General features: G+C 42.9%; 2 protein-coding genes across 6 annotated transcripts in view; both read left to right on the top strand.

Moving 5' to 3' along the window:
* The first annotated feature begins 4,148 nt into the window (after positions 1-4,148).
* LOC110975086 (gamma-butyrobetaine dioxygenase-like) lies at positions 4,149-9,914 on the top strand. Of its 3 annotated transcripts, none has more exons than XM_022227221.2 (6): positions 4,149-4,273; positions 5,600-6,186; positions 6,597-6,702; positions 6,981-7,186; positions 7,655-7,824; positions 8,341-9,914. In XM_022227221.2, exons 2-6 carry the CDS (start codon positions 5,648-5,650, stop codon positions 8,505-8,507), a joined length of 1,188 nt encoding a protein of 395 aa, XP_022082913.2. In that variant the 5' UTR covers positions 4,149-4,273; positions 5,600-5,647; the 3' UTR covers positions 8,508-9,914. The 3 variants fall into 3 exon arrangements, with proteins under 3 accessions (XP_022082913.2, XP_086986914.1, XP_086986915.1); XM_087130788.1 differs by lacking the exon at positions 4,149-4,273 and adding an exon at positions 4,827-4,841; XM_087130789.1 differs by lacking the exon at positions 4,149-4,273 and having other exon boundaries at positions 5,540-6,186.
* Positions 9,915-12,101: 2,187 nt separating this feature from the next.
* Positions 12,102-26,134, top strand: part of LOC110975050 (bridge-like lipid transfer protein family member 3B) — a 36,874-nt gene continuing 22,841 nt past the window's right edge. For all 3 annotated transcript variants that reach the window (XM_087130390.1, XM_022227147.2, XM_087130389.1), the window contains exons 1-9: positions 12,102-12,290; positions 14,157-14,319; positions 18,057-18,095; positions 18,256-18,347; positions 18,865-18,973; positions 20,029-20,232; positions 20,823-21,017; positions 21,524-21,713; positions 26,009-26,095. In XM_087130390.1, the coding sequence (XP_086986516.1) occupies positions 12,247-12,290; positions 14,157-14,319; positions 18,057-18,095; positions 18,256-18,347; positions 18,865-18,973; positions 20,029-20,232; positions 20,823-21,017; positions 21,524-21,713; positions 26,009-26,095 (1,123 nt within the window). In that variant the 5' untranslated portion in view covers positions 12,102-12,246. The remainder of the gene's footprint in view (positions 12,291-14,156; positions 14,320-18,056; positions 18,096-18,255; positions 18,348-18,864; positions 18,974-20,028; positions 20,233-20,822; positions 21,018-21,523; positions 21,714-26,008; positions 26,096-26,134) is intronic.

The raw sequence follows: 26,134 nt of genomic DNA, 5'->3' as shown, positions 1-26,134 counted from the left end.
ACAAGTGGTTCTGAGAAGAACCAGGGATCATAACTCGACGTTTCAAACAGTGTACATGTTTTCTTCAGGAGACCGTACGGACAGAGTACATTGTTGGACACGTCGAGTTATTCCCCGGTTCTTCTCAGAACGACACACACTAAAGAAAGAGGATCATGGTGTAAAATTTTACTCATCTAGTTTCACCATGAAAACCTTCAAGTCTTATGTATCGGTTTTTCTATTTTTTTTTGTGAGCGGTTCATTGAAATCGTTCTGAGGGGCTAGTAAGATTCTGCCAGTTGGTTTCATCTTTCTCCCTCAGAAAAACGTTTAATGTCGTCAAAACTATCATAGACTAATCTATATTGGTTGTAGGAGGTACAGTTAAACTCAAGTGCAGCTTTTGTTTTTACGCGCTAGAGGTAGAAGAAAGTAAACAGGGCTCCTTTCCGTGCAAAATAAATGACTTCCGTAGATGTGCTAAGGTACCATGCAGTTATTTATACGGTTAACGTAGGTATGTGAGAATGACAAACATTTTTAAGTTTGGCTTGCGATTTCGGCCCACGATCATTTGCCCAGAAATCCAAAAGCAATTTTCGAAATCCTTATTTTCTACACCACCCCCCCCCCCAAAATAAATTCTTAGACTATAAAGTAAACCTATCACAATCTAGTTCCAAAGAGTTTGTATACCAGGCACGAAATGGGACAGAGGGGTACCTCCCCCCAACACAAGTCCAATCCCTATCCAAACTCCAACATATTGTCACAATCTTTCCGGTCTTACGGCATACTGTAACGGTGTACCGAATTGCATGCCTTTACAGGGTCGTCATGAGAGTCAGTATTGATTCAGCGTTGTTACCAACTTTATTCGCAAGAACGACCGAGAAGGTTGCGATAGAATTGTAAGCTAACTGTTGACTGAATTGGAGAATTGAAAAGCAGACTAATATGCATACTGGATACTGGATCTGGATACAGAATACTGAGGAGCTGTACAATGATGATGCAGGACTTATATACGGTCAGAAACAGGATGTAGTTGAAGTCACATAACTTAATAAGGGAAAGTCTTAGTCACATGTCTTCGCTGGATTCTTAGAACAATGATTGTGAATGAATAATTTCACCTTAAAACAAAGTCCTTGGTGGATGATAGTACAAGCTTAAATGAAGCATGCTGAAGTGTGCCTATCCTCTGGGCTAACAAGGTGAAATAGGTGGAAGCAATATACACTGTACAAGACGCTGGGTGGGTGTTCTCTTACAAGGAAAATGCAGTGAGTAATGTGCCTTAGAAATGGCAAACAGGATATAAATAGGAAATGAAAAAGTTATCAAAGTTAAAAAATGAAGATTCTGGATGCTAAATTCACTAAAAGAAATAAATGCAAATAATTCAAGTAAGTGTGCAGAAAACGCTACACCTTTTTATCATTAGACTGAATGCACATGTCTCCCAAATATTTCGCCCACCTCCCGTTCTATACCGCCTACCAATTCAGCTGCACATGGAGACTATAGTCCTGAGAGCGGAAACTAGCTCCATTAGTTTGTGCCATGGGTGCATTTCCAAAACGTTCAAACGGTTACCGTGTAAGTCCTAAGTGACATACAACAAAACAGACCACCTGTGAGTTCATGGATGACTGTTCACATTCAGCTTGGCTAGAAGGTACTTCCCCGAAAACGTATGTTCGTGTCGCAAATGAACTGAGTAACCGCGCGAACACACCCCAAAATCAACAAAACCATGATTTGGGCTTCGTTAAAGCTTCACATTTCTACTGATATTGATTGTCTTTCTATGCAAGCCAAGTTTCCAAAAGAGGAACAACCGATTACCTATAGGGAATCCGTCCTCCAGCTGTGAAATGGTATTAAATAAACCGGCTCTAAGATTAATATATTTATACAAGCAAAATAACTCAAATTTCCAAATCCTATAGATTAATTAAACTGCAGCGCCAGACATATAAAGCACAAACAGACTTTGCTTCGCTTTGTCAAATTTTCATCATTTTCCCTAGCCTCTTGACGTGAATTAATATTCAACAGAAACAGCTGAGACCAGTACATGCAGCGTCTGGCAGTAGAAAACGACGAGCAACCACTGAACTCAGAATCTGCGCAGAAGTAGATATTTTCAAGCAAGCATTGAGCCCCGATAGTCTAGTTCACATCAAGTGTCTTTGTGAAATACTGATGAGAAGGGATAATTAACCAAGAACCCCGGGCTTGTGTGGAATGGTGTCTGTGTATAGTTGCTTGCATGACATACACAAACTTTGGGGAGGGGTTAAATTTCCTGAGAGGAAATGGAAGGGGTAGAGAAATGTGCGGGAGAGGGGAAACTCAAAAGGTGGAAAGGGTATACCAAGATTATGAGCCTCGAGCTGAACCAAGAGAGGGCGCAATTTTCTCAGCAGCGGAGGCTCCTGGTCGGAACTGAACTTCACTGGCTCATGAGCGACTATGAAATAAACGCGTAATGAGGTCGCATCGCTAGCAACGAAATGAACACTCCTGACTAACATGGCTCTTTTGAGCCGTTGAAGGGCTGCCTCTGCTCAAGGCGGAAAGATACTTTATTATTTTGTTTCTAGAAACTACCGGCAATTAAGGGATTTGAGTGTACCATACAGCCCCTCTGAAGATCCAGAATTTGCTGACCTCGCACAAGGCCTAACCCATAGCATTTGCAAGCCAGGCGTATACAAGATCCCCTGCGAGACTGGAAGGGACCTCCCAACCAGACTTACGTGAGCACAGAGCCCACTGCAGGACAGGGGAATTTGACAATGGAAGACCACCAGATCGACTGAAGCCGAGCCGAACGTATCACCATTATTGAACACTGGGATCCTTGCCGCATCAGATAGGCCATCGAAATCTTCTAGTTTCAACATCAGAGACATCTGGCACCCTATCCTCACATCCTAATCGAATGGGTCCCCTATCCCCAGGACACGTTCCTACATGGTCTATGGGTTTCCTACACCCTTGGCAATCTTCCCAAGCCCTCCCCTCCTTCAGACTGATACACCTGACCGATCATCCCGTATCCCATGTTCTGCTTGAGTAGTGAATATCTTTAGGTTAATTTGGATGCTGAGTTAGCATCCTCTCCACGCCTCTTGATATCATGTAACCTGCCTCATCAATGAAGTATCCCTGCAGTCTCTTGGAGTTGACGACGGACGGAGCACACTACCGGAAACACTAATCACCTTCCCTTTTTTTCAACCTAGACCCACACACCCACTCACGAATTTAGAGATACCTCAGGTGTCATCGTTAATCAATCACATAAAATTAATTTAATTGCCACTGTCACAAATCACAACGTGACAACCTTTCAAAAAGCGCCTCAAGCGTAAAACTGACGGTCCTGCCATCCCCTCTGCTGGGCACTTTTTCCATTGACACAGTGGTTCCATTTCGAAATGGGACACCCCCCCAAAAAAGTCCAGTCCCTATATACTCCAACATATTGTCACAATCTTTGCGGTCTTACGACATACTGTAACGGTGTACCGATAATTGCATGCCTTTTTATCATTAGACTTAATTAATGCACAATTCTTCCAAATATTTCGCCCACCTGCCCGGCGTTCTATACTGCCTACAAGTTCCATTTCAGGTAATCCTGAGAGCGGAAACTAGCTCATTAGTTTGACGGTGCATGCATATCCGCGATTCCACCAGCTCGTGCGCGATGATGTAATTGTGCACTTTGCCATTCCGGGTTTTAGGCCTATGGAACGCCAAATGTTCCACTTTGTGATGATGCTGGATAAATGTTGTTTGATGGTGTTCTCATGATGGTATCAAACCATTTTGTGATGTTGTCACTATCGATTATGTGATGCTGTCAAATTATTTTGTGATGTTATCGAACCATTATATGATGTTATCAATCCATTGTCCAAGTTGTCATAATATGTGATGTTGTCGATCTATTATGTGATTATATCAATCCATTATGTGACGTTGGATTATTGACAACGTCACAGAATGGTTTGGCAACTAGTCACATAATAGCTGACATGATCAAACAACATTTATCCGGTTACATCATAAATTGGTACATTTGGCGTTCCATAATTAACTGTCGTAGTGTACGTGTATGCGTGGCCTTATATTTAGTAGGCTATCTGATTGCTGTCCCCGCAAACAGCTTTTCGTCAAGGGTGAAATGGTCCTGCACTCGTTGATGGTGGAACTTCAACGCTGCAATCGGAAAAGCCTCCATCCCTTCAGTAGCTGAGACATCACATTTCTTGTAAGCACGAATTATGAATAATGAGGTTTGCTTTGAGTTTTTGCGTTGCGTACAATTCAGTAACTCTCGCATTCTGGCCCGCTGCCACTCGGGTCACCGTTGAGGGTGGTTCTGGGTGGCAGGGTACTAATTTAGACACACAGTCATGACAGTGCTCTGTGTTAAACCTACATGTACAGGGGCTCAAATTTATTTGTATGCTCGAACCTCACACGTCCAAAATCAATCCATCACTTTTCGCAATCATGGTATGGTTCAGCCAACAAGTTTAATTCCATGGTAGTTTGACAAAACGGGTTGTATGGCTTATAAGCAGGAGTGGATTTTTCAATATTCCTCTACTCTTCCTGGTCTTTAGAATAAATAAGCCGGCTAGTCCATGAACTTATTCCCTGCTTTCATAGCATTTGTCAGGATCTGTTTGAAGGTCTTTGCCCCAAGAACGGGATTTGTGTGATTGACTGCACCTGCGTGGAAATAGTGCCGCTATGGCAAAGACTATGCGGCGCGGATCCTTGATATACTGTACATGTACAAGTACATTATGCATGTCTGTGCTCCAGGAACGGTGCGGCATTTGCCGGCAAGCGAGGTGGTTTACTCTCCGAAGTGCTTAATGCAGCTACGCGCTTCATTGTCCTTTCACCTGCAGTCTGTTGAGTTGCACGATATCAATAATTCTTAGGTGGGTCATACCAATTTTTAGTGATACATTCCAGTTTTACAGTGAGCGTTTGGGGCTCCTGATCAGGCTAGTTTTCCCATTTTTTTGCCATTGAGGCTACACAATGGCGTAGCTACCGCAGGATTTTACTGGGGGGGGCACCAGCATCTTATGGGGCACCAGATTTGAGTGGTGGTTTTTTTGGGTGGGGAAAGTTTTTGTTAGTCTTCTTGTGTTTGTCTGTTCCATTTTAGTGGGGGGCATTGGAATTTTTTTTGGGGGGGGAGGGGCATTCCCCCAGGCCCACCCCATCCCCGTGGCTATAGCCACTGCATTTATATCAGCTTTCTGGCTTAATAGCTATGGAATATGACTTTTGAGTTAAGGCAGATCCGTGTTGAACAGGAGTCAAATGGAACACGTAGGGCTGTACTGTAGGCCCCTCTGTCCAGTTGTGTTGCTAAGATCAAGTTCATTGTAGCTAGATTAAACCCTTTGTGACCAACGTGCCTTGTCTCGTTTACAAGCGGTTTTGTGTATTTAAGTGATAAACATGACCTCAGATGGGTTAACTATCAATAACTGTAGTGTCCTCGAACCCCCAAAGTCTAATTTTTCTGGCCCAACTTCAAAGAAATATTTCCTGCTTTTTCATTTCAAAGCGCAAGAGTTTCTCACTTAGAAACGACGTCAAGTCCCTACATTTCACAATGGCGTCAGATCTACGGTTGATGAGCTTAACGAGGGACGACACTGCTCGCTGTTATACGGTGGGTATGGACAGCGGGTACGAAGGCACCTATCCCTACGTCTGGCTGAGAGACAACTGCCGCTGTTCGGAATGCTTCAGTCCACCCTCCTTGCAGAGGATGTCCAAAATGTCTGACTTGGATCCAGAAGTGATGCCTTTATCCGAGGAGCTCTTGGATGAGGGCAGCAAGTTGCGGGTCACCTGGCCGGACCAGCACCGCAGCGAGTTTGACGCCGCTTGGTTGAACCGCCAGCGGTTCTCCGAAATGCAGCAAGATACAGTGAGCTGTCCGATCAGGAAGTCATGGGGAGCTGAACTGAACGGCAGGATCCCGGCCTTTGACTTCCAGAAACTTCTCCAAGACGACCTGGAGCTGTACAACTGGCTGGACGTCTTGAACACCAAGGGCTTGGCCTTGGTGAAAGGGGCACCGACTGAAAAGGGACCAAGCCGGCAACTTGCAGAGAGGGTCGCCTTCCTGAAAAGAACTTTCTATGGGTAAGACACCTTTACAGTGCATGGAACTATATATACTTAGTTCCATCTCCCTTTTATCCGTCTTGAGGCACCCCCTCATTGGTTGAAAAGAACCATTTTGATTGGTCACACGACCACAACGTGTGCATTTTTAAAGTCGTTTGAATTTCCAAACAAAGAAGCCTCCGTTGCGAGGGAAATGGTACCCTCTCTTGATCGCGCTTAGCTCATTGTTGCAAAGATAAGATGGAGGCTTAAGTAAAACCACGGCTGCGTCATAAAGCCAGATTTCGACCCCTACGTGACAACGTACAATAATGAAATATATTTCAACAGCTATAGCGGGGTTTGATTTTTGGACACAAATCAGTTCCAGATTTACCATTACTTCGACCCGAAACAGTCAGAAACCTTCCTCTCTTTTGTTTCAGTGAAGTTTTCGAAATTCTCCGTAAACAAGATGCTAGCAACATTGCCTATGCGCCAACTGAACTGGGTCTACATGTTGATCAATTGTACCTTTACCACCTGCCTGGCGTACGTATTAATCTCTGAATAGGAAACCTTCTGTTATCGTTTTTAAAAGATTGTTTTAATCAAACCATATGAAGCAGGATGTGCTAATTTTGATTTGGCGGTCGAAGGTATCGTTAACGAACACCGTGAAAAACATGGGAAAAAGGAGGAGCCGTCTGCATCCATTATTGTCAGTCGCTATTTATAAACATCATTATCTCTGAATTTTTGTTTCTTTTGATTAGTCTTTCAACTGACTTCCGGGAAATTTTAAGAGACAGTTTTCTTGGAAAGAACAGGTTCAGATGTTGCACTGCATCGAGAGGACCAACATTGCAGGTGGTGAGAACCAGTTTGTGGATGGTCTTCACGTGGCCCAACAAATCCAGACCGAATTCCCGGCAGCCTATCAACTCCTCACCACCCAGGAAATCGACTTCCGTGGCGGTGGCACGACAGAAAGCGGGAACGCATTTCATTTGAAGAGCTCGTTACCAACAATAAAGTAAGTGTGCGTAGAAAAACAGTAAGGTGTTTTCAAAGACTTGAGTCAATTTTGGGCAAGGTTCAAGTGAACATTGATCTTGAAGGATTATGTATCCGGTTCGTAAGTGACTTCGTCACAAAGGCAGACACGCCATTGGACAATCGCTGAAGTTACACATTAACTTCTGGTTCCATGGTGCCATGTAAACGGCGATCAATGCATGTAACTCTATGTGCAGTGCATGTGCAGTGGGCGTGGTTTAAAGCGTCACACTTACGAACTGGATAGCTATAAATTATGCGCAAGGTGCACTACTGTTGGCGGGTGTGTACATTTCATAACTAAGAGTTCAGTGCTTAAAAATATTGCCAAACTCGGCTGGAATTGCTGTGGCCATTTAAGTGCGGCGTGCTCATGACCACATGAAATTGGGTCCAAATTTTGAGGCGACCGTGCACGTGGTCCCGTTTTCCTCCCACACTGCAGGTTGGATAGGTACGGTGAGTTTCAGAGTATCCATTTCTGTGACGTCACGAGGGCGCCCTATCTGCCGCGAGTCCCGGTCGCACAAGTCACGGAGCTGTACCGAGCCTTGAAGCTGCTGTATGAGATCATGTATCGCCCGGAGAACCTAGTGCGCCATCAGCTGGCCGGAGGTTAGTACAAACGTAGATAAGTGTGGATGGCATTTAAGTATAAAAGGTCTATAGCGATACTTTACAGGTGTTAATCAAGTGCACGTCTACACAATGACTTCATGTTTTCCTTGACCCGAAACAAGGATTCTCCAAATAGACCTAGTATAAATTTACAGGAAAACTGCCTTCCTGTTAACTGTTCTTATGCATTAAGAAATTGGAATAAGAAGGACGCAATGATTCGTCAGCATGTGTTGATCAACTTCCTATCTGTGGTAGATGGCTTCAGACTTACGGTTGCAGATTGATCGGAAAAACCTGCCCTATACAACGATGAGAAATACCATTATTTGAAACAAATGTAACTTTTCAAATATTCAAGATGTATATGTATCAAATTAAAGTTTGGTTTACCCTACCCCCACAGAAAAGGAAAAGTCAGTAGAGGTTGCCATTTCTCGGGTGACTGATGAGAAGAAAGAGACCATTGTTATTATTTTAGCTTCAATTCTGCGTCATCTCTCTTTTCTACAGGAGAGATGGTCACTTTCAACAATGTTCGCGTGCTTCACGCCCGCAAAGCCTACACCTTCACGGGCGAAGGAAGCCGCCACCTTGAAGGCGGCTACATCGGTTGGGACGAGGTTCACTCGCGCATGCGCGTTCTTCACGAGAAAATCTTTGGTGACGTACGCCTATAAGTGGGATGGATCTTGAAGACTGAAGAATCACCAGTGCTCACGGGCGGTGCTATAGAGGCTTTGCGTGGTAGCCATCTTGCAGGGCAGTTCTTTTGTTCCACAGCGAAACCTCCTTTGTGCATACCCTGTGGAACAAAAGCACTGGCCTTCAAGATGGCAGCCATGCAAACCCTCTATAGCCACGAATCCCTCTACTCCTTACCCAAAATTTTTTGACTCAACATTTATTTTAATATTGCAATGTATACATCAAACTATACACAAGGTCAATAAATGAAAGATTTTTGACAAGAGTGAAAACTAAATAAGAGACGAAATAAAAGGGGGCAAAAACGGAGGCATAATCAGAAGACAAAGTCTTATACAGAAATGCTTCATTTAGACCAAAAAGAAGGACCAGAGAAGGAAGACTGACAACATATTATACATAAAAGCACAACAATGGCCGTACAATACAGTAAAAAAAAAGGACAAAAACAAAACAAAGACGAACCAACAGACTTAGATGTAACAAAGACTGGAATTCAAATGCTAGAAACAACGGAAGAACAAAAGGGCCATTAGAATGATAAAAAAGAAGGAGCTACCTCATAATCAGAAACGAGGTGTTTTTTGTAGTTGCTCTGTAAGCATCCCACAGGGCTATTTTTCAGTCTAAATTCAGAGTGATTTTCACTCTAAAACATCTTGTCCCTAATTTCACTCTTTCCGATTTCGAAAGTACAATATGGAACTCTGAGCTTCGTCTTACTAACTTTGAATTCTGCATGAAAATATTCCATCAATTTGAAAATGTTCCTCAGGAAGATGTACTTCCCAGGGAAGTTCAACAGCCATACTAAGGATTTAATTACGCAATAATTAATTATTAATATGGCCTGACCTAACGATGCGCAATCATTTTGGAAGTGGAAGTTGTGCCTAAAAGTCAGAAATGAACGATTTAAATGCATTGTGTTCAGTTAAGGCTCATCATTGCTAAACGTAGAGGTTATACAAGAAAAGAACAACCTTATATTTTGAAGTTGAGGAGAAACTCACTTGGCTGTGAGAGAACAAAGATTTTCAGTCCTGTTCCGAATTTCTAAATGGGAGTCGAGGTGGAGCTCATGTACATGCAACAATTGCTATTTCAGTAATATTGAAAAAAAAGTCAATCATACTCATTAACATAAGTAAAACTTACCTAGCTAATAAGTCATAAAATCGACCATAAGTATTTTGCACAGTTGTACCTAGACTTGTGGTTACACTGCGTCCAGTGGTGGAAATTTAGAACATTTGGAGGAGTTGATCTTTTTGTACAGATTTGTATAAGTACTTCTGAACTTTTGTTTGCTATTTGCACATATCATTATTTTAAGGGAAATCTCAAATTAAAACAGATGTGTTCTTTGTGGATGGGAATGTCGTGTTGAGGGTTCATCTGAACTGATAGTTAATCGTTTTGCAACACACTTGCTCTTTCGCTGCAGTAATTAGCGAGCCAGAATTTTGTTTACCTCACAACTGATTCCGAACTAAATTTGCCTGTTTCACACCGTAGACTTCTTTCGCCGCGATTGTGCTTGGTCGTATATTTAAACAATTATGTTTGCCGACGGGTAATATTTAACAACTCATCGTTTTGACACGAAACTGCAGTTTCTTTCACCTGAAAATTGAAAACAGAAAATTATTTCTCTATCCATAGTTTATGGATTTGCATAAATTTATTAACGTTCACAGACGTGTCGTATACCTCCTCATCTCAACTCAAGTGTTAAAAGAATCCAAAGGCAGCGTTTTTTTCATGGAATTATTCTGTTGGTAGTTCTTTTTCCCAGAAACTAAAAGCTGATAGGCAAAGCTTAGTGCCGGCACGGTGATAAAAAATACTAGAACCAACACTTTGATAATTTACGGACAACCATGAATCATTACGCTTGTAATTTTGGATTTGGAAAGTGTCAAAATTTGAGTGATTCAAAATGTTAGATATACAGCAATCATATTTTATTCCTTAATTCCTTCAAACCACCGTCGTGCGTGCCAAAGGCGACCACTCGCACAACTTGATAAAGAACCAACATCCAAGAGAATTCTATTACGAATATGAATTCATTTGTTTCTAGTTTCGTTAGTTTTTTGCTTTCAAATTGTAACTGGCTTCTCCTGCTTTCTCAAATCAGGAATAATTCTCGACCTAATCTGAACGCTTGTTTAATATTCGCAACCTTTATTGATGGGGGCATATTTTTATAACCGCTATTTTAGCCTGCACACTGTTGCAAAAGGGATCACCCCAAAAAAGAGTCGGGTTATTTTTTGCTCATCTCACAGCCAGAAAGGGGGTACCGGATTTGACTGTACCATGCTTGATATTTTTTTACACTGAGCATGCATGTTCATACATTCTTTTTCATCATTACAAATGTGAAGTTTAACCTCAATCAATCATAATGGATTTGCTGTTACGGTCATTTGAAGTTCAAGGCTATACATGTGTGTCGGCCGGCTGCATATTGAGCGCCGCAGTGAAAAAAGTATACATTGTTGACATGTCGTGGGGGAAAATGCGTACTGCGCAAGAACGGTATGTTCGATTTTCCCAAAATCTGTGTCAGAATGACCGCAAATGAGTGCACCACAACAAATAACCTCAAATACCCATACTTCGCTGATTTAAAATTACAACTCTCACAGGTGTTCAGGCTGCATAAAAAAGATGTTCAATATGCCCCTTTTCATTTTCCTTTCAATTTCTAGTGGGTTGACCAATGAATTTTTGAGCAATTCTCACCCAAAGCAGACCACCCCTAAAATGAATGAAATGTCCCTGCCCAGAAAAGTACATTTTGAAAACTCGTCCCTCCACTTTCGAACCCGATTGCATCCACATCGTTCAGAATTGGAAGCCCAAAGTCGAGGCCAGACGTTCAGTGCACCATTTCTGTAGTTCAATTTCCGAATTTCATGGCTCTTACAACTTAGTAATGTGAAATATTTTGAGTGTAGAACTTCTATCAGTGAGCTCGGCCGTCCGCTCTCGAGTTGTGCATTAGCCTATACGTGGGTGTATATGTGCATCAGGGTGCACTGAACCTATTCAAGCTTCATTGAAAACAGTGTAAACTCAACAAAGTTTGGAGCGCACATGGCAGGCAACTGAAGTCCTTTAGGCCTCTCAAACAAAAAGCAATGTGTTGTTTGGTCCTTTGGGTTTCCTTTGATTTTCAATTTTCCGTAGGTCAGCCAATGAATTTAAAACTCAACCCCCAAAAAGTGAACGTTCCCAAGTCTTCTCAGGAGTGCCATTTTTCAAATAACATCCCTCACCTTTCTCGGGCTCTTCTTTCAAATTTTCAGTCACATTTTTGTCTGCTTTGGCCCGGATTGGTTCACCCAAATGGCCCCTGAGATGGTCCTGGGCCATACTTACACAATTTACAATTTTTGGCCCACACAGAACCCTTTTTTCGAAAGAATCTGTAGGGGTGATTTTTAAGCGCCTTCGCGTAGCGAAGAATTATTTTTTACGCCGCACCACGTATCATAATCAAGCAAGTGCCGCTTCAATTGCATAGCGCCCTCTACCATTTCTTCGACAGAAATAAATATGGCAGCCGCTCTGTGTGAGACTTTCGCGTGGACATCGGTGGATACAAAGCTGTCAAATTAAGAGTAGACAGAGTCGATCAAGAGTCGGCGTGGGCCGACAAAAGTTGTGATCACCTGGAAGAGAAGGAAAGGAGCAGAGATGGCATCCATAATCAAAGGACAAATAATTAAGCACCTCTCAAAGTAAGTAGGCGTTGACGATTGTTTGGTCATGATGAGTCAACCACGTCAACGCGTATGCAGGCGCTAGACATTACCAGTCAAAATTGCAAAGTGCGTGAAGTAGACAAGACTGGGGTTGTGTAGTTGCGGACCCGGTTTCTGTAATAATAGAACAGAAAATTACTTCCAAACTTTTCGAGTCGCTTAAGTAGATGACGATCAGCTGACGATGACACCGCCATGACGGTGTTGATGAATATCTGCAGTACTAATTATTATTAATTTGATTATGGAACAGGGCAATACACAGTCACAGTAAGGGGTTCATTACCATTATCACCCTGTTTCTACAATAAGGAAACTGAGTCCACTTTCACAAACTAACATTTTGACCTTTTTTAAGGAACCATTACCCAATCCTGATAGGCCCAGTTAAGGTAATTTTGACAATATTTAAGCAAGAAAACTTTAAATTTCTAACCCGATTTGGCAAAAGACAACCACTCAGTCGAATCACGCCATTTTGTTTTTCGTCCGGTTACCCGACTTAGGCTTTTTTGATTCATCAAAACAAATCTCCATCCAGGTCAAGGCACCAGACTACATCCGCTTATTTGTCATTCACAGCTACCTTTGGGGCAGTCATGTACGCTGCCGTTTTACCCAAACATTTTTCTCAAAAACCAAAAGCCCTGTTCTCTTTTCTTTATGATATGTAAGAGGACATCACCAACAGTAGAATATGTTCCCTTATAATAGGAACAGGGTGCTAAAGGTAATGAACCCCACAGTAAGAAGAGTTCTATACGTACAATGGTATGATGTAGGCCTAGTCTACCAGCACCACTGCATGGATAGGCTGTACGGAGGTATGGACATGTCATCGCTTATTTTCCCTTGCAGTGGTTTGTCATCCATCAGAAGATCATAGCATGTCCTAAACAGTCAACATAGCAGTGAAAATTTTGAAATATTTACTTAGAAAATAGGCCAAGGCCTACTTAGAAGTTTTCAGGCCAGTCTCATTCCATTTGTCATGTTTGTGCGCAGGGCGTCAAGTGATACCCAGATATAGAACTGTTTCCTTTTCATGTTTTCCTCTTGTACAATTCCTTAGACATGTTAGAGGGTGTAGGCCCTAGCTAGCAGCCTATCACTCAGGACCACCTGTATAAAAATCTTTTTAAATACTCAGTAAAAGTCAATGGTGATAGTTACCTTGATTGGTAGAATGATACTGATTGGTGTTTCGGGAGGGAGTCAGACTGATCTACACCTCCGGACCAGTAATTTCCACACACCCCTTCAAATCATTCCTTATTAGTATAATATAGGCGCCTCTCATGTTTCCCTGCAGTGACCTATCAGTTTAGCAGTGAAAATATAGTCGGCTTAGTTATGCAGAAAATGTCTATTCCTTCTAACGTCATGACCTAATGCACCACCTGACAGAGTTCATTTAAAAATTGTGCTAACCTGGCATTTTTACATTAAAAAAAAATAATTGCGGGACCCGAGGCAGCAAGGTCCTGTCAAGACACTGACTTCCACTGCCAACATTTGTCACAATTTCACATTTTCTAGCAGCATCTCCCCCGTGTTTTTTCGACGTTTCGATTGTGTAAAAAAAACAAGACTTCCCGAGGCTGCAGAGGTAATCCTGGATAGGGAGGCACACCAGTTTGCGAGCAGATCTACCATTAACCCTAACACTCCTCAGTCCTCCAACAGGTGAAGGATTGAGGAGGGTTAGGGTTAATTAGCAACCAACAACTATAATTGTGCATACTCTGTGGCGCACATGTGTCTAGGGTACGTAGCTGTACATTTGTGCACGTTCTTGAATAATAAGTTCGGGTGATTTCTTCCTATCCTCCGATCTCCCAGATTTGCCAAGGACCTGTCCCAGGACAGGATCCGGCTGAGCACGCTAAAGGGAGAAGGGAACCTGACGGACCTGGAGCTGGATGAGGATGCCCTGATGGAGGTCCTCGAGTTCCCATCTTGGCTGGTGCTCAACAGAGCTGTGTGCAACAAAGTCTCCGTCAAGGTACCGGTGCAAGTGTTAGATGTAGTGACTGCTTGGAATGATGCTGTAAAACTCGCCTCCCGGATCCATGGAGCATTCTATTTTTGTACCCGAGGGCCAATGCACTTGATAGAGCAGTCCGTCTTTGTTTTATGACACCCTCCTCACAGATTCCGCTTGATTTCTGTCGTAACTGAACAGCTGAATAATTTGCTCTGAATACAATTCAAATGTAATCTTTATCTACAATGTGTTGAAAAGTCACTAGCAGTTTTCCAAAGTATCTATTTGTGGACTATTTGAACCCAGCTAGCTCTCTAACCCTAGCACCTAGAAGTACGTAGAATTTGCTCACCCGTACGCATTTGTACTCGATACTGATGGTGATGCGTATTGTTCGTTGGTTACTATCGTATGGGTAAAGCTCTTTTGGCTGTTTAAATGCAAGATGGGAATAGTAACGAATGCCATATGACTATATCTCAGCCAATCAAGAAACAGTTTGTGGGTGAGGTGCTTTATACAGTACCTGCATGTACATGTACACATGTACATGTAACAGTGTTATAGTCGAGACCAGACACAAGACCAGACACAAGTAACAGGGTGAACAATGACAAAGGAATGCTTTTGTTGAAGTTCATTTGAATAGCTTGTGGCTTGAACTCAGACAAGGGGTCTTGTGTTGACCTTGCGCTAGTCTTGTGTGGTCTTGTGAAGGTCTTAAGTGGTCTTGACTACAAGACTGACATGTAAATGTTTTTGTGGCATCTGGCTGGTACCCTCGAGCATGGACATACCAGTAGACACAAACGTTGGGAAATCCGTCTGGTAAAAATGGCTGTTTTAGTCGAAAATCTATTGTCTAAACTCTACACACCACTATATACATGTATCATATCAATGAAGAGACAGGCTGGTTGGGGAGACTATGCCTTGTTGGACCATGATCAATCCCCGATTTTTCTTTCGGTTCTTGATACAATCCTGCGTATTACATAATTTTTATCTTGCTTTGGCCCAAATAAATGACGAAAAATTCAAATATGCTTGTTCCCACCTTCAAAAGTGCGCACTGAAACTTGAAATTTTGAGTTGAAAATCCCAGCGTGTCAATTGGTACAATTCCACCAAGAGAGGGCATCCTTTCCAGCATGGATCCTGGTCATACGTTGGTTGCGTGGGCTGAGCATTTATCAGGCTGAACACAACATGGTGTGCATTCACACAGTCTGTCCACCCTGAAAATAACACCGCGCCAAGGGAAAGTTACATGGACTTGCTGAACGACAAAAACCCAACTTGTGATTCCTGGTAGTACCCATTGCACTCATCAGGTGCCAAGTCTTGAAATTTGACCGTTTCAATGGAGTGAGGGAGGGGACAGAATGTGTAAATGGAGGGGGAGGTCACCAGAAATGGCACCCTGCCCCTGGTGCAAGCTATCCTCCCCCCCGTCCTGTCAGGTCAAACGAGTTGATGCATATGCGGTAAGATTCACCTGTTTGCTGTAAACGGTGCAGTCTGTGCTTTGCTCATAAATTGTGCCTTCAATTAGCAGGGTGTCAATAAATCAATAAGATTGATGCTGTGCATGGTATGGTACGTGTACGTGTGTACAAGGCAGAGTACCAAAGTGACTACGTCACGTGCACGAGTGTGTGCGCAAAAGCCATTAGAGCGAGAACCAGCGCGTGAACCAACGCGCGTACGTACTCCATTCATTTGCAGCACACTTTCTGGTTCACAGTGACGTCACACATTGGTACTCTACATGTATACCGGCTCCGCTCAGTGAGTATACATGTACATTAGACGTGATAGATGCACATGTATGTACCGGTACATGTGAACAACACCAACAGCACACAATTAGGTACAAACTACATGTGGCATACATGTATCTCGGCCATGTGTTAATCATTTCATGTACATGTACCGGTGTACACGGATACTGCAGCTTACCAAATGTAAACATAACCCATGTACATGGACAGGCAGGTGTGAGTAGATTTTCCCTGCATTGATTAAGGGAGCAACTTCGCTCATTATATCAGAACCACGTCGCGGGGACAAAAACTTGTCCCTGTCACGTTGTTGGTCACCATAATGTCTACGCACAGTGTACATGTACATGTTTCAACACGCGTACATGTATGGTCGTGGCCCCTTACATATGTACATGTATACTTGTGGGGTATTTCCTTTGTTCTCGTGTACAAAAGTCCCACACAACACGGAAAAAATGTCAACTCACTGCCATTTCAACCAAATTCAGTTTCCTGGGTTGAAATTTCGACCATATGTCCCTTATATAAAACACTTCAATTTGTGACAGATGAATGGCACTCGAAAATTCCTCCTTTTTGAGTAAATTTGAAATATCTATTTCGTGAAATTTTTGTGGGGTACCACTTTAGTACCCCACAAGTATCAAAACTGGCCTTGTGGGGTACCTTCCATTGTTCCGGTACCCCACAAGGCACCAAGTACAAGCACCCAATAACCTACATGTACAACAAGCATGCACCTCTGCTTGTACAAATGTACATGTAGATACCCATGTATACATGTACATACATACATTTACTGCAGAGATGTACATGATCATGTTGTCATACAGTGTACCTTGGGATAGAACACCTGTGTTTTTGCAATCTACAGTGGATCAGACATAACCTTGTCATAAGCAGCTGCCTTCATTGATTTTGTTGGCCTGTGATCGCAATATGACCAGTAAACTTAATAAGCATGATATGTGGCCCATGCATTGATCTGCAAAGGATGTTGGATCACGTTGTTACATGTACATTTATTTACTGTTTTCGGTGCCAGGTACTTGTATAATTTTTGTCTGGTTTCTGTGTAAACACATTAAATGTAATTCAACCACAATGTGTGGTGTCATTTAGCACTACGATAAATTAGGTGACGTGCCAGGGTAAACCCACGGAATTAGACAGGGACTGAAAACCCAATCCGCCTGCTGACCTAGGTGGGATTTGCACCCGGGTTGCAGAGGCGGAAGTCGGGAAAAGAGCCACTTCACCAACCTGACTCCCCAATGTGCATGTAAAGTTCTATACACACCAAATTTCTCGGGCACATTTCTTCATTCAGAACTGACGCTTGCGCATTGCTGATGAGACTTATTTTATGCTGGGCAATTTTAAGACCAAATTGTTGGACTTCAGTATGTCTTCCCATTTTTGGGGGGTCCCCACGGTAACTGCTGTACAAGTGTGTGGTCCCAACAGCAGTGGAACAAGATTGCGCGCACATGTTGCCTATCCTCAAAACTACAGTTGTACATCATGTAAGACACGGCCGAGAGAGAAAACTTCTATGACAGTGTATTTTATTAATTACCACCTTCCTAAGAGGCAACGGTCAATACCTACAGCACACTTGCATTGAACGTTAACACTGTGAAAGGGAAATTTGGTGAAAAGAGTTCACATTCACGTATCGCATGTCACAAGGTGGGATGTTTCCCAATCCCCGCTATAAAATTTTGGCACACTTTTTGTGAAAAAGGTGTGGAAATCTTTTCCCACTTGTGTGTGCAAGTGTAAAAAAAGGCGTGGAGCACTTTGCCCACTGACGGAAGAGTTTTTCACCTTTTGTGAAATGAAAACAAATGCCGCAGGAAGAGAATATCCTGCTGCCAGGTTAACCTTTAACCTCAGTGTACTGTACATGCATCATCTGTTTTTTTTGGTTTGAAATATGTTAATGTCTCCTGTGTTCTATTTCAGATTCCATGGACCAAGTTGAAGACACACCCAATTTGCATCGTGAGTACCGTGTTCGTCCCATTCGGCGGTGTCCCCCCTTCCTTTTTAGGTCTGCCACGCCTTCCCCAGTAGTCCAACATCCTCTCAGTTCAAAGCCATTCAAGTCGTGCTCAACTTGAGGCGAGCAGTGTTTAACCTGTTCCGTTCTTGTGTTCTGCAGTATCTGGATCAGGTAGAATTGGAGATGGCGACGTGTCGGACACTACGCGAGACCGCCGTCCCGCTGGAAGACACAACGAAGCAGTCGCAAGTGTGAGTGGCAGAAAGTGTTGACGTTTGCACCCCGTCGACGAATCCAGCAACATTTCGCTGGACATTTCCGATGGCCCCCATTGATGGCAGGAAGCACTGCGCTGCACTTTGTCAAGGAACAGTGGTGCCATGCAGTAGTAATCTCAATGCTTGCCATCATTAACAGGGGGCTGCTTCAAGTGACCAATAACATCGTTATCACAATCAATCAGATTCTATAGAGCATGTGCTAAAAGGTTAACAAAAGTCACACAATTTGATCATGTGCCACCAACTTTTCCTTTCCTAAAAGCAAGCCATCTGCTTATCGCTGAAAATGTTTTTACAAACAGTAGTATAACATACATGTTGTAACATTTTCGTTGTAACGTTTTGGTCACTGTGAAGCATGTTAACGTTTCACCACGAAAACGCCTTAGAGCACATTGTCCGTGGCCCAATGTCTGGCATTTTCTTTGAATGTTAGATAACGCTGCCACCGTACGCATGAGTAAACGTGTCCTTTTTCCATGGGCAGACCCGTCAGTCGATACGGCTTTGCTGAGAAGGTCGTAGATGGCATGTACATACACATCAACTCGATAACAGGCACACTCAAATCGGACACGTTCCACATCAACCTGCAGGTAGGTTTGACCTGTCGAAAGCCGTAAATGGAGTCAGTTAAATCCATCAGTCCGTCCCTCAGTCAAACGATCCGCTTGATCTCTTATTTATTTCATTTCTACCGTAACAATGAGTAAGTTTTTTTTATCAAGTTATGTGGTACGTGCTTTTAATCGTATAAATCCACGTCCATTTTTAATGACACATTTGAACTTCCTGGTTGACACACCCAGTCTTGCTTGGCAGTGCCTCTCTTTTTGAAATACATTTTTGAATGCGTTCGCACTCACACATGTGGGAGACTGTGTAGCATTATACATGTGCTTATGGAGACCAGGAAGCCAATTAGTCAAGTCAGATTTCATTTTTTTACCGGGCTTGCCCGCCGAGGAGACCTGGCCGAGAGGTAATTAGGGTGTACCTACGTGTAGGTGCTGCACCGCGCCCCCTGAATAACAAGATAGACAAACAAGATAGACAACTGCAAACACAAGTCAGGTCCGGGCAGGTGGCTAGGAATAGGCATAATTAATTGGGTTCGATTGCGTGGAGACCCTTGAGGAGATTAAGGCTGGTAGATGATTAAATGGAGACGCAATTGTGGGAGGTTTCGGTCGGTACAGTCATCCCTTTCCTTGAATGTTACGCATCTCAACATACATGTACATGCTTCCATGGGTATTGATCAATTGATCAGTATCAATTAACTCAGTACAATTGACATAAGTTTAGATTTTGCAAGGTACATTGTAACTATGAGTTTTTTCTGTGATTTATAATTTCAGCTTGTGAATATCTTCTTTTTTTGGTATCAATTTTTAAAATATAGGTCTGTCCCATTACAGCTGCAAATTAAGTTCTGAAAATTTAGAGTTGAAATTTTAGCCTTTTTTTTTTAGTGCAAGGGGAAATTACAATGGGAAATTTTCTACAGTAGCCAGGTTAGCCAATTGGTGGACAATTTAGTAGCATCATGAAAGTTGAGAAAAATGTTTGTTTCGAAAAAGTTTGTTCTGTCGCCATTCAAGATCATAGTTTGTTTTTGTTTATATTTGTAAAAACTTTTTTGCTTCAGATCGCCCAACTCATCGTTCAAAGCACCACCCCAAACTGGAGGTCAGCCGATCTGCGCTACACCCGCATCAAGGACTCCAACCGAGAGCAGATTCTCACCTTTAAGGAAGTGGAATGGTCCACCGTCCGCCTGACACTGGATGCGATTGAAACAGACAGGGAACGTCCCACTACCCCAATTAGGTTGATCACTAATCAGGGAAAGGTACGGTGATTTGGATACTGTTTGTAACCGACTAAATGGATTTAAATAATTTTGTAATCAGCTGGGAACCAGTCATTAGAAACACACATCATGTGATGTTTTGGTTGGTAACCCACTTCTGCTATTAAAGCAAATGTCAGTGTTTTGCAGACTTCTGTACTTACCGGCAACATGGAATGGATCCCAGGATGAAAAAAACATCGCTGTTCAGTTTTGTGCCCACATTCTTCAAAGCATGGCCGTGTCGGATTTTCTTTGTTGTGGCTTGAAATTATGCACGAGTCCGTGGATTGCGGCTTTAACCAGTTCCCATAGAGTCGTGTGAAATTTCAAGCCACAGCCGGGTAATTCCGACTCATACCTTTTGTCCTGGTTGGCGCTCCTAGTCTTTCCTTCTTTTGCCCGGTACCCGTGTATAAGATACCATTATAAACCACAAGGTAAATTAATCTGTCTCCCTGGTTCCGAGGTATCAGACAGCATCAAGTATTGCAGGGTACAGTGATCCCTCTTGTTCCCTGGTACCCGGATGTGGGATACCGTCAAGAAATACAACAGTGCATTTGTTGATTGGTTTCCCTGGTTCCCAGGTGCGGGTTACCATCAAGAAGCGGGAGGTAGACTGCAGCCTGGTGACGTCCAAGCTGCAGATGCTGCTGGACGACATCCTGTGGGTGCTGACCGACTCGCAGATGAAGGCGGTCATCCTCCACATCCGTAGCCTGATGCCGGTCATCCAGAAGGCGGCCAACCTTAGCAAGGCGCGGGCGGCTGACAAAGGCCAGGTGACCAGATTTTTTAACGGGAATTGTGCACGTAGATAGAGCTTTGCCGTCTACACGTGCAAGGCGTGACGGAACACATTTGTGCGTGTGTGGGAGCATATTGATGTGTGTAAGATTTTGGGTTTAGAACTACTCCAATGTAAGGCCCACACTTACTCAGCAAATATTCTGTAGTGTTGGAAATAAATGCCAGATTCCTATTTCAGATCCAAAGATTTAGGTTTGAAGGTTTTGTACCGTGTTGAGTTGTCCTGTTTTAACCCCTTCACGGCGGGATTATTTTGACTGCTGGGCTGTGGCATGCCCTGAATGGAGGGCTTTGTCTAGCAGCAGGCCCCATTGAACCAGCAGCTGCATGGTGAATAGACTGTATGTTTGGTATGCACTAATCCTCACACAAAGTCGCGGCTATCGCCGTCTCCCGGAGCGAAGGGGTTTAGGATGATACGCAATCAATAAACCAACGGCAGTGTGGGTCAGATTATTTCATTTGTTCATTTTGGCAGCCTACTGCTACCCCTGCTCACCCGGTGCATGAGGACCCAGCCGGCCGAGCCGGCCACAACGTCAAGACGCAAAAGGAGCTTCAGATGCTGCAGTACTTTGAAAAGTACGACGTGCAGGAGACCTCTTACCACCTGTTCACCCGGAGCGTCGACCTGCACCTGTGCGATGAGATGAACCAGCCAGAGCAAGGTGAGATAAGATTTGGACAAAAAACGACTCTGAGGCAGCGTCCGAATGATTGGAATCGATTTGGGTAGATATAAAATTGAGAGGAGGCTCTCCCAGCTCGGACCCTCCGCTGGGTAAAAAATACTCGGAATTCTCTGGGCTGGGTTTTTATTACAACAACCAATTTTGTCTTGTCTCATAAATTCCACGTAAACACGTTGACTGCCGATTACGAGTGTACGTAGGAAACAGAAGGTTATTGCAATATAAAATGGATACACTGGCATCACCAAAGAACACAACAATTACGCTGCTGGCAGTGCGGAGGACATAAATTTGTAAAAGGCTCATGTGAGAAGAGACATGTTAAACGTACCTATTAAATGTGTGCCCAGGATGCTTACAACGCTTGGCAACGCTTGAATTCATGCGCCGAAGTCAATGTGTCAAACATCCCGTGGAAATAGTACCCACGTTGTTTTTGCCGGTGTCATGATTATAGATCGCGACAAATTTGGACAGTTGACACAGATTTGACAAACTCATTTGGAATGGGTCAGGGCATATAACTGTTGGCTTGATCTTGTCATGGTCGTTTGCACTGAATAGAAGGCTTCCAACCTTCTTCTTCAAAAACAGAAGCCGACTTAGTCAACCATGTTAGATAGCTGACTAAACAAACCAAGGGAAACAAACAGGCATGCGCAATCTTTGATGACTTGGCAGGATTCCAAACGACAACTCACCGTTTGTCCTGGAAGACAAATACTGCTCGTGGAACTGATTTATTTTTTTCTGTTTCGCTAAGGAATGTCGTAAATTTGGCTGCCTGGCAGCCACTGCGTGACCCTTGACGCATTTCTCTGTTTGTTACGTATGACTACACAGCCGTCAGCGATGTTGCTGGTCACTTCATGTCAAAGGCAGTAGTGCGTGACCCCTTTTGCATTGTCTATGAAGGCCAGTTTTATTTAGCTGGGAACACCAAAAACTTGCTCAGTGCAAAAATTAGGTTACCTACCAAAGAAATTATGCAGTGTGTTTACATGTGATTGGTTCCCTGTTGACTTTAGCTTAGCACGTAAATTTGCTGCTAAGCAGTATTTTTTGGCCTTGTTGTAGCCTAACAAAAGTTCTATTTCCAGTAACATGGCATCCAAAAACCGGGTAGGTAGAAAGGACATTTTTTAGTATTGACTAAGTGTGTCAGGTATTTGGTTAAAAATAACAACTTATCAAGAGGGGTCAGATGGCATCCATTTCAAATGAAATGAACGACACTTTAAAACGGTACTAGTCATACACATAAATACAAGCAAGTCCGTTGAGTCACCTCGTTCAAACTGAACTAGACACAATTTTTACCTTTCTTTGTTTCCAATTTTACATTTTCACCAAATCCTCCCCCCCCCCAAAATTTAGGGTCGTCCCGACAAAACCGGGTAGGTAGGGAAACAGGAAGCATAATACCGACCCTGTCATTGTGACCCCCCCCAAAAAAAACAGGGAAGGCAGAGAGAAAACGATTCCAAACAAATATTTGAAGTGAGTGAGCGACCTTGCTTACTCTGATCACAGACTGATGTAAAAGAGCAATAAAACTTAACGAGCGTCTTCTACTCCTAATACCTTGGTGGTCAAGCGTATCATCATGTTTGCTGGACTTGTAGGCACTATAGTGCGTTTACATTTCTGTGTACCGGCATCTTTGCATTTTATGTGGTATTATTTTAAAGGTGAAATTATACTGATCTGGGTTTTTTTTTTTGTCTGACATGATTTTTGAATGGCTGGACCAGTTTTACAAGGAAAGTGCATGTACATGTCAATAACTGTATGGAGGGTTTGCATGGCTGCCATCTTGCAGGTCAGTGCTTTTGTTCCACAGGGTATGCAACAAAGGAGGCTTCTCTGTGGGACAAAAGAAGTGCCCTGCAAGATGGCTACAACGAAATGCCTCTATTGGTTAATACATGTTATTCATTATTGTCAATAGTCCTTTACAATTTAGATGTTGGGAAATGCCTTCCAGGGTTGGGGTTTAAAGTAAAATTGAAGTTTAAAATTTTATGGTACAGGCGATTTGCTGATATTTCGCTTTGAGATAATTCTGTAATAAAGCTCAAAGACTTAGCTTCAATTTTCAATGTAGAAAACAGGGCATTCCGTTGTGCTTTTTGCTGAAGTGGAAATTCGATGTGTCCAAATGTTTTAAACATTTTTACCGTTTTCCATAGTACTTCTGAATATTTACAAAGAACATGTAAGTCGCCTTCATGCAAACCTTGGCAAAATCCTTCTGAGGAGGCATGCCACAGTGCTCTAAATATGTGCCCATTTTTCAGACAGAGAGAAGCATTCATGAATCATCAAACAGTTACAGGAACTATCCTCTTTGAAAGAGCCCACGCATTCACAGTCGTGGGTGCTTGTCAGTAGGATGCTCAAGGTTGGACTTTGGCATGCATGGATATAAACCTCTCGACATCCGTATACTGTGCAACCATGTTGTTCTTTCACTGTGTTTGACATACATGTAACAGAGCAAATTGAAAATCCACATATAAGTCTACATGTGCGTGCACAATGCACTTGGTAATTGTCCACTTGCATAGAGCCTTCGAGCGTTAATGAGCAGAGCCAATAGACAGATAGACGCCTTGCTTGGCTGTGCACACATGCACAGTACATGATACTGGTTGTAATATTATTAATCACATCATGACTGTGCTGGATGTCACCACATCAGCCAATTTTTTTTTTACCTTTTTTTCTACCTTTTTCCCCATCAAATTTGTTACCCCCACGGGCGACCCCCAAACGCAGAAAGTGAAGGTACACGTATGTGTCTGCCGCATGTGCATGTTTTTAAAGTTTTTTTTCCCGTGTGCATTTTCACCGTTGTACTGACTCAGAATGCACTTAGACGTGCACGGCGATGTGCACTGAACACAAGAGTGGGCATTGATTGGGGGGAGGAGCAGAAAGAATGGAATGTGGGGGGGGTTTGCATGCCCCTCGTCTGTTATCTGATGCCTGTGTCCGTTATCAATAATTTTAGTCGCATATTTACATGATTGCGAACACATATTCCGAAATTTGTATCCTTTGTGGAGACATGGCTTTATTCTCCAGTACTAATTCGGTCGCGTGTCAAACGATGTTTTCAAAATGCGCCCATTTTAACATGAATCACTCTCCTGGACTGAAATTGCGACCGAATGTCCCTTACATGAAACACTTCAATTTGCGACGGATTCTTACTCATTAAAAATTTCTCCTTTTTGAGCAATTTCCAAATATCAGTTTCATGAAATCTTTGTGGAGATCTATTCAGCCCATTTTTCCGGGTCTCCTCAAGGCACCATATTTTGAAACGAGAAAAAAGCATCAGCCACTTCCACTACATGTGTATGTACCATGTGTAATCTGTTTTGGTTGATGCCTGATACTCATGTTTGAAAAAAACACAAGCTGAAGACTAAACAATATTTCCACATTTTAGAAAAGGTTGCCATAATATTTTAACGGTATTACAACGACTATGGCCAAGAAAATGGAGTCTGTGCACGTATGTTATAATTTGTTTCCGTAACTGCGTATGAAAAGTTCCATTCTGTCTTAGACAGAACGTGACATTCCCTGATAACTATTAACCTACATGTATTTAGAGCACAGTGAGTAGAGAGTGCAGGTACTAGACCTCAACCCTTAGGTTGTGTAAGTTTTTATACAGTAGTCTGCCATAGTGCACCACTAACAAGTTACTTTTGTTTTTTTTGTTGGAATAACTTTGTAGAGTAGATAGCAATGAAATGTGTCAGTTGTTAATGTGTTACATTTAACCAGACTTGATCCTAACTGCCCGTGATTCCTGCTAGAATAACTTGTGGGAAATGTTGCATAATCGGTGGAAAAACTGTCCCAAACTTAGTGGCTAAGAAGTGGGGTGTTGTTCCGTATTTCAGCAGCAATCGATTGCTGCTGAAATACGGAAAATCTTGCTGGTCGTAAATGGTTCTAAACCATTCGGCAGAATTTGAAGCCGTAGCCGCGATGGTGCCATGCTCGCACTCACCTGGTAGACGTGCATTACATGTAAGTGCCTCTTGGATAAGCAGGAGTTGTGACCTGCCTAATGCTCGCGCTCTACTGTTTTAAGAATGCGCACCTGAGTGTGATGCCTTCAAAGTAATGGTGTCTTGTCTGAAATATCTGCTTGTTACTCCACAGAAATGCCATGAACCTTTACTTACCTGTAAAAGTTTGTCATTCGGACCAACCCATTGACTTGTACTTGATCTTATAATTTCCAGAAACTTTCAAGCGGCGTGTTGAAAACGGCGCCATGCAGATCGGTCTCCACGGGTTCTCTCTGGACTACTACCCTTTCCACACAGCCAGTAAGTCTCGCTCCAGACCAAGCTCCCCAAGTCCCCAGA

This window comes from Acanthaster planci, linkage group LG20 (genome assembly GCF_054643075.1).
Source record: "Acanthaster planci isolate LZ-2023a linkage group LG20, COTS_SCS, whole genome shotgun sequence".
In the NCBI taxonomy this organism is placed as follows: Eukaryota; Metazoa; Echinodermata; class Asteroidea; order Valvatida; family Acanthasteridae; genus Acanthaster; species Acanthaster planci.
The sequence above is the reverse complement of the archived record's forward strand: the minus strand, read 5'-3'. Positions and strand labels throughout refer to the sequence as shown.